Source organism: Rhinopithecus bieti, unplaced genomic scaffold (assembly GCF_001698545.2).
Source record: "Rhinopithecus bieti isolate Rb0 unplaced genomic scaffold, ASM169854v2 scaffold_42219, whole genome shotgun sequence".
Lineage (NCBI taxonomy): Eukaryota > Metazoa > Chordata > Mammalia > Primates > Cercopithecidae > Rhinopithecus > Rhinopithecus bieti.
In genome coordinates this window covers 1,241,095-1,249,894 of record NW_016817843.1, presented here as the reverse complement: position 1 = coordinate 1,249,894, position 8,800 = coordinate 1,241,095, and the positions used below count along the sequence as shown (strand labels likewise).

The 8,800-nt window shown below is 49.7% G+C and overlaps 1 protein-coding gene across 1 annotated transcript in view; it reads right to left on the bottom strand.

The window, feature by feature from the left end:
• MERTK (MER proto-oncogene, tyrosine kinase) overlaps window positions 1–2,145 on the bottom strand; it is a 142,004-nt gene extending 139,859 nt beyond the window's left edge. Inside the window, exon 1 of the mRNA XM_017856217.1 lies at window positions 1,834–2,145. Within this exon, the coding sequence (XP_017711706.1) occupies window positions 1,834–1,894 (61 nt within the window). The 5' untranslated portion in view covers window positions 1,895–2,145. The remainder of the gene's footprint in view (window positions 1–1,833) is intronic.
• Window positions 2,146–8,800: the final 6,655 nt, after the last annotated feature.

The window sequence follows — 8,800 nt, the reverse complement described above, 5'->3', positions numbered from 1 at the left end:
TGCTATGTTGCCCCAAATTATAAATTGCTTATGTAATTTAACGTGGAAAAAGGGGTGCATTGTTTAAGAATTTTTCATTTGAGTAAATGAGCTTTCAAAGGAAAATCTCAAAGGAAAAACTTTTAAGTAACTTACTTGACTATAAAGTGAGCTTTCCAGGTATTCCTAAAAAAATCTTTGATTATAATAGGTGAAGGCTAGTCAAGTGCATTCACGACCAAAAGAGATAAAATCTGCATTCTGAATGGAAATAGAAACCTTTTAGCTAAGAGAAAATACTTGGAATGTGTTTATTTAGCATTTTCCCCTTTCTTTCTCTTTCAGGTAAAGCCTGATAAGTTTATTCCAGCTTCGGCGGGGCGCGGTGGCTCAAGCCTGTAATCCCAGCACTTTGGGAGGCCAAGACGGGTGGATCACGAGGTCAGGAGATCGAGACCATCCTGGCTAACACGGTGAAACCCCGTCTCTACTAAAAAATACAAAAAAAAAAAAAAACTAGCCAGGCGAGGGGCGGGGCCTGTAGTCCCAGCTACTCGGGAGGCTAAGGCGGGAGAATGGCGGGAACCCGGGAGGCGGAGCTTGCACTGAGCTGAGATACGGCCACTGCACTCCAGCCTGGGCAACAGAGCAAGACTCCGCCTCAAAAAAAAAAAAAAAGTTTATTCCAGCTTCCTCAAGAAGTGCATCAGCGATCAAACTTGAAATCTGTTCATCACTCACTCCCCAAATAAGCTGTTCATGCAGAATGAAACCGGCCTTCCTTGCCTCCACTTATCAACCCAGCATCTTGTATTAAAATACCTGGAACATGCCGGGCGCGGTGGCTCAGGACTGTAATCCCAGAACTTTGGGAGGCCGACGCAGGCAGATCACGCGGTCAAGAGATCGAGACCATCCTGGCCAACATGGTGAAACCCCGTCTCTACTAAAAATACAAAAATTAGCCGGGCGTGGTAGCGCGCGTCCATAGTCCCAGCTATTCGGGAGGCTGAGGTAGGAGAATCGCTTGAACCCGGGAGGCGGAGACTGCAGTGAGCCGAGATCGCGCCACTGCACTCCAGCCTGGCGACAGAGCGAGACTGGGTCTCAAAAAAAAAAAAAAAAAAAAGCCTGTAACAACACTTGGCTGCGTCCAGATAAACGTAAACGCTGTCGAGCACCGTAAATTCTGTTCTGCCACAACAGGAGTGAAAAGAATTTTCCAGGTCCCCACACTCTCTGGATGCCCCTACAAAGGGATGCTAATAATGTCCGTAAGGGCCCAGTGGGAGCAGCCAGGACTGCCGTCCCTCCCTGGCCGGACTCTCGGCCTCAGTCTATCGCGGCTCCCCGAATGCAGCTCCGGCTCCCGCAGCCCGTTCGTTCGCCCCGCGCCGGTCCCTCGGGAGACCGGATCTGTGGCCCCCGGAACTCCCGCCAGAGCGGGGCCCCACCATGCAACTCTGTTTAGTGGAAAGTTCTCGTCGCATTCCAGACCAGACCTGCTACCTACGTTCCACTCGTAGGAACTTCGAGACTTGCAGCGCGCCCAGCGGAGCTCGATTTCCTCCTCCGCGGTGAAGAGGGAAGGCTGCAGCGCCGACCCCCACCCGGCTTCACCACGACGCGCACCCACAAGCCGGGCTGGGTGCCCTCGGGACGCTTGAGGGGCCGCGGTCTGTGGACGGAAGGTTCGCCTGCGCCCCCTTCTCTGGCACCGCAGTGGCTGGAGGGTGTTTGCGAACTTTTCCAGCAGCCAGGAGCGCCCCTGTGGACGCGCTCACTCCCCTGAGCCCTCTGCCTCCTCCTGGGAGCCCCCACCCCCTCGCCTGGCCCCCAGCCGGACGCACTCACCTCTACTGCAGAGCGCGGGGAGGAAGAGGCCCAGCAGCAGCGGCAGCGGGGCCGGCCCCATCCCGGGGCTGCGGATCTGTAATTTCTCTCCGGACGGACGGACAGATGGACGTCCCGAACCTGCCCTGTCGCCGGCTAAGCGCGCCAGCGAAGCTCCCTGTCCAGGCGGCCCCGGCAGCGAGTGCAGAGTGGCGGAGCCCAGCGGCCGGCGGGTGGTGCCGAGGGCTGGAAGGGGCGGGCTGGGGGCCGAGCCAAGGCCGACCAGGGCTGGAGGAGAGGGGCGGGCAGGGGAGCGAGTCCCGGCGGGCCCAGCAGGTTGGGGTGGGAGGGGGCAGGAGGACGAGGGGGAGGAGGGGAGAAAAGGGGAAAGGGAGGGGGTTGGAGAGGAGAGGCGGGCCGAAGGCCACCGTGGGGCGCACGGCAGGGAGCTGGGAAGAGAGGAAGGGGAGGGGGCTGAGAGACCGGGACCGAGCTGGAGAGAGAAGTGAAGGGGAGGGGCGGGCTGGAGGTCCAGAGGAGACGGCTCTGGCCGCTGCGCGGGTCCGGAGCCCTACACCTGTGGGTGGGAGATAGGGAAGGACAGAAGGTGGGAGAGGAGTGGAGGATGCCCTAGGCAGCCCCCGGACCCAAGAGAAGGGTCCAGAGGCGCCCCCGCATTCCAGGCTTGGCTGACACAGAAAACCCTGGCAGCGCCGCTCCCAGAGGCCAAGGCCACGGCGGCAGCGCTCCCTGCCGAGCGCTCCTCCACATCCATTCCGCTCGCCGCCTAGCACCTCCTGGGTACCTGGCCCGAGGTGCGCTACATGGCCCTGGCGTCGAGGAGCTCACCGCCCCTGGGGGAGGGGTTCCTGGGGAAGGACGCTTTGCCGTGGCTCCTTGACAAGCCAGAGAGAGGTGACACTCAAGGAGGGAGATGAAAGTGAATGACAAAGTGCAGAGCAGGAGTTGGGAGAGGGGAAACCACAGCACGTTACTCTCATGGACCGCCACAAGGTGTGCAGGGTCCAAGAGGCAGTAGCAGAGAGTGAATCGTAAGAGAAATTTAACTACTTATACAAATAATGGCAACAGTAACTTAATTTATATACATAGTTTCTTAAAGGTAACACTTTTAGAATGAATGTATTTTAATGTGTTCCCTTTAACAACGTAACATGAGCCAAATCATGTCCCTCTGCTCAAATCTCCCCAAACCAGTGGTTCCTGCTGTCTCTCTGCATAAGACATGGTTCTGCAGTGATCTGGTTCTGTGTGACCTGGTCCACTTTCCTCTTTGGCCTCACCTCCTTATGCCTCTTCCATTTACTTTGGTCTCTTGTCAAGCAGTCCCTTGACCCCTACACTGGCTGGACACTTCCCGTAGATTTGGCTACGGGAAGGAGACAAGCAGCCCAGATGGATTTAGACAGGTTATTATTTACAGCGACAGCAAAAGCAAAATCAGTGTGGTGCCAGCTCCATGCATCCTTAGGCCCACAGGATAACACCAAACTGGAAGGGCGATTGTTATCCTATGGGTCTACATGATTTACAAAAAAAAAAAAAAAAAAAAAAAGACAACATGAGCCCTGCCGCTGAGAAGCCAAGTCTAAACTACACCAAGCAGTTTTATAGACTTCACAGGAGCCTGCTGCTGTATGCTTGGAGGGAAGGGGGCTGGGAGGTGGAGGGAGGGATATGGAAAGTGCTGCAGTCAACTGAAACATTGGAGAAGGAAGAGAAATGGCCTTGCAGCAGTCTCCCCCAAGGCAGGGATAGGAAACTGCCTCCCAGTGGCTCCTCACCAGGCTTACCTATCCCTGCTTTACGGGAAATCGCAAGGCAGTCCCACAAGACTTGGCTCAGACCATGGTCATACCTTGCCTACATGGCCTCTAGAGATGTGCAAGATTGCCAGGGGCACCTCAGCAGAGCTGTTCTCCTGCAATTTCCTTGCTATTGCTCACATATACCAAGCACTCCTCCGCCGAAAGGTTTTGCACTGGCTGTTCCCTCTGCTTGAAATGCTCTTCCCCCAGACACACAGCTTCCCAGTTGACTCTCCTCCAAGTCAGCTCAAATCTCACTTTCTTGTTGAGGCCTGCCTTGTACAATATTCTTCAGCTATCTACCGGTGTTTGACATACCACCCGAAACATAGTGGGTGTAAAATGTCAGCCATTTTATTAGATTCCTGGATTCTGTGGATCGGAGGTTTGGACAGAGCACAGGGGAAATAGCTTATCTTTGCTCCTCCATATCTGCCTGGGACCTTAGGCTCAAATAGTGGGGATTAGAATCATGTAAAACAAATTATAGCCTGCGGGCCTATGGCTTCTTTTTGCAAATAAATGTTATCGGAACACAGTCATTCATGTTGGTAATTGTGACAGAGATTATGTGGCCCACAAAGCTGTGCAGTATGGCCCTTTAGATAAAAAGTTGGCTAACCCCGATCTCAAGGCTCATTCACTCACATAGCTGCCATCTACACTGGGATGACTTGGGCACTAGGGCTGCAGACTAACTGGAGCACTAAAGGAGGCTTCTCCATGGTCGCCTTGGTGTAGCTGGGAGTCTTGCATGGCAGCTCAGGGCTCCAAGAGCAAGCATTCCAGTAAACAAAGAGGAAGCTTCATGGCCTTTTATGTCCTAGCCTCGGAGGTCACATAACTCCACCCTACTCTCTTGATGGAAGCAGTCACAACCCCACCCTCATGGGGAGCAGCCATAGAGGTTCAAGCCCAACCTCTTGAAGAAGTGTCAAAGAGGTTGCAGTTACACTTTTAAAAATCCACAAATGCCAAAACTTAGCTAAACTGTGGGATGTCTGCTCTACAATGTTAATTTTGTACTTGCTGTGCATCCAAATGATACTGCAATTTAATGTTCTAATTATTCAAGTGATCAGACTATGTGTAGGGAAATATGAGCAACAGAAAAACAAACAAAAAACAACCCGGACCCCATATTACTGTTGTATAACTTCAACAAGAAGACACTTACCTGGAACCCATTCTCCAATGCCCCCTGTGTCTCCTGTGTCAGCTAAGACTCTGTGTCACAAGTAGGAGCCCCTACTGTTTAATACCTAGGAAAAAGAGAGAATGTTAAAGGCCTGCAGCAGTGTTCATCTAAGGGCTAGGGAAGATTGCCCCCACTGATTCAAGTGTGAAAGAGCTGTAGCCAAGGTAAAGTGGCATTGTGGTCACAATCTATGTGTCAAACATGTTCAACATATCAGTGACAGGACTTGAGACTTCCAATTGAAGGTCCCATAGGGGCGTGCTAGGCCACACACAAATGAAATGTGTGAAGATGTAGTCCTCAATGACCCTATTTCTAAACCCACACCTTGCTTCTCTTTGTCCTCTTACCTCTGTCCCCTACCCCTTTCAGCTCTGTCTACAGCTATACCTGTAACTTATTTCCCCCTCCTTCCTCTAGTCTACCACGTAAACCCCCCAGTTCACCTCCCTCAGAAAGCTTCTATCCGATCAGCTGGGTACAGTGGCTGACACCTGTAATCTCAACACTTTGGGAGGCTGAGGTGGGCAGATTACTTGAGGTCAGGAGTTCGAGACCAGCATGGTCAACATGGTGAAACACTGTCTCTACTAAAAATACAAAAGTTAGCTGGGTGTGGTGGCACATGCCTGTAATCACAGCTGAGGCAGGAGAATTATTAGAACCTGGGAGGCAGAGGTTGCAGTGAACTAAGATGGTGCCACTGCGCTCCAGCCTGGGCAACAGAGAGAAAGACTGTCTCAAAAAAAAAAAAAAAAACGAACTTCAGACCACTTTGGCACTTCGGATCACTTTGGCACTCACTCACCCAGCACTTAGCATCCATACCAGAATACTCTAGTAATAGCACCCTGGTTTTCCTTCGGTGAACCATGCTTCCCACACTCACCTCCCTGTCCCTGGGTCTGGATGTGAGATTCTCTTTGCTGTCTTAAGACCATTATCTGTGCCTACTCTCTAAAGTCTCTGGCTTTGACTCTGATGTCATCAGACTAGACCAGCCCTGCTTGCTGCAGCCATGTAGAGATGCCCGAGTCTCTCCTAATTCCCTGAAGATGCAGTGCCTGCATCACGGTCACTCCCTTTACACTATCCCTGCCATAACTTTTGGTAGTTTCAGTACCTTATAAATGATATTTCAACATCACAGCTTCTAAACCCCTTGACCTCTTGTCCTCCATTCAGTATTCTGAGCAATATATTAGAAATGTAAGTGCCAAGTTCTTAAAATTTGCTGGATGACTGGAATGGTGCCCATAAGAAAGTCAACTCATAATGCCGAAAATCTTGAGGGAAGTACAAGCATCTTGTAGTTTCTTGGATAACACAGATAGCGCATGGAAGAGACCCTGTTCAGTGTGCTGAACAACATAATGGGAGTATAGGTTTATGGCCTTTGGGGGCATATATTTTAGGTAATGTAAAACATTTGAAATATTGAATCAAACACACATATACAAATGCAGTTGTGTAATTTTTTTTTTTTTTTTTTTTTTTTTGGAGACGGAGTCTCGCTTTGTCGCCCAGACTGGAGTGCAATGGCGCAATCTCGGCTCACTGCAAGCTCCGCCTCCCGGGTTCTCGCCATTCTTCTGCCTCAGCCTCCTGAGTAACTGGGACTACAGGCGTCTGCCACCATGCCTGGCTAATTTTTTGTATTTTTAGTAGAGACGGGGTTTCACTGTGTTAGCCAGGATGGTCTCGATCTCCTGACCTTGTGATCCGCCCGCCTCGGCCTCCCAAAGTGCTGGGATTACAGGCGTGAGCCACTGCGCCCGGCCAGTTGTGTAATCATTAAGTGGAAGTTAAACTGGGTTTCACTGCTAAAAATTACTGAACAGATCCAACATCTAGAGTTTGTTACAGCAAGAGGACACAATATAGCAAAAAACAGTAAAGTAAGAATAAGCATCTCAGTCAAAGGCTATTCATGGCCAGATAGGCCAGGTGCCAGCTCCTTTGTCCTAGTTTCTGTAAGGAACATGGCAGGATACACTTTCTCTGTTGGATCAAAAACCATTGATGTGTGCATGGAATACCTCGGAAACAGGGGCGTCCAAAATGGAGGCTCAGTTGGGGATTTTTATATTTTGCTGGTTATGGACATAGTCTTAAGGCATAACCAGCCTCAACAGCAGAACCCTGTGGCAGGGGATGGAGGGGTCTCACTGAGACCAGGTACAAATCATTTATGTCATTGTTTTCAAAAAGCAAAGTTGATGCTAGTACAAGTTTCCCTGAAGCTCCTCAGACTGATGGTTAAAAAGCAACATTATTAATCAGTATGCTTCATGCCCTTGGCCAGGGGTCATTGCCACGCAGGAACAGTTCAAGCTAATTTCAGGCCTGCTGGAATTAACTCTCTCAGTACAATAGCTTTTATAGTTGTTGCAAAGCGAAATGGTAGAAGTAAAACACCCCATTCAGCACAGTGAACACGATAGTGGAATGAAGCATTTCCTTTAGTGGTTTCTTGGAGTGTCTTTCAAGATAATCCATCTAATAGGCTGAAAAACTCATTGGAAGTAAAATCTCACTCTCATCCCATTGGAAATGGGGCAGTACCATTTAAAGATGCTCCTCATTGTGTTGAACAAGGTACAGAAGGCCAATTGTTGAGCCTTTATAATTAGTGGGTAACCCATTTAGCGTCCTGGAAGAGGCATGAGAAGCGTATTTAAGTGTTAGTTTGTTAGAAAGATGAGCTAGGGTCAGGTGCGGTGACTCACACCTGTAATCCCAGCAGTTTGGGAGGCCAAGGTGGGCAGATCATGAGGTCAGGAGATGGAGATCATCCTAGCTAACACAGTAAAACCCCATCTGCACTAAAAATACCAAAAAAATTAGCCAGAACTGGTGGCACATGCCTGTAGTCCCAGGTATTCAAGAAGCTGAGACAGGAGAATCGCTGGAACCTGGGAAGCGAAGGTTTCAGTGAGCTGAGATCACGCCACTGCACTCCAGCCTGGGCAACAGAGCAAGACTCTGTCTCAAAAAAAAAAAAAAAAAAAAAAAAAAAGAAAAGAAAAGAAAAGAAAAATGAGCTAGTGGGCTAGGCATGGTGACTAATGCCTGTAATCCCAGCACTTTGGAAGGCCGAGGAGGGCTGATCACCTGAGCTCAGGAGTTAGAGACCGGCCTGGCTAACATGATGAAACCCTGTCTCTACCAAAAAAAATAACAAAAATTAGCTGGGCCTGGTGATGCGTGCCTGTAGTTCCAGCTACTCAGGAGACTGAGGCAGGAGAATCACTTGAACCCGGGAGATGAGGCTGCAGTGGGCTGAGATGGCGCCACTGCACTCCACCCTGGACCACAGAGCGAGACTGTATCTCAAAAAAAAAAAAAAAAAAAAGAAAGAAAAGAAAAGAAAAGAGAAAATGAGATAGTGTGTTTTCTCTGTGCTGAAAAGTACGATGGAAGTTGCCTTGTCTGGCACTTGTATCTGTTACAGAATTGGGAGTTCTGTTATGATACTTCCTTTAACATGCTCAACCACATACTAGGAGGCCGAGAGCCCAGTTTTTTAAATTGTTGGGGTGTAATGATGGAGAAACTAGGACATTTCATGCCATGTGCTGAACAACAGACTGGAAATACTAGTATTCAGCTTATGTAATTTGTTGGGGGGAGGTTGGGGAGGCAAAGTCAGGTTCTGTGTTTAAAAGGCTCAAATCACCACAGTCAACTGCATATGGGAAGTACAATTATTAGAGCATGTAGGGGTTGCATTGCAAGAGGTGAACAATAAAGTGGAAGGATCTGTGTCTAGCCCTTACGGCTTTTGGAAACTTAAGATTAGTGTAGGTATGAAACTCCTCGGCCGGGCGCGGTGGCTCAAGCCTGTAATCCCAGCACTTTGGGAGGCCGAGACAGGCGGATCACGAGGTCAGGAGATCGAGACCAGCCTGGCTAACCCGGTGAAACCCCGTCTTACTAAAAAATACAAAAAAAAAAATTA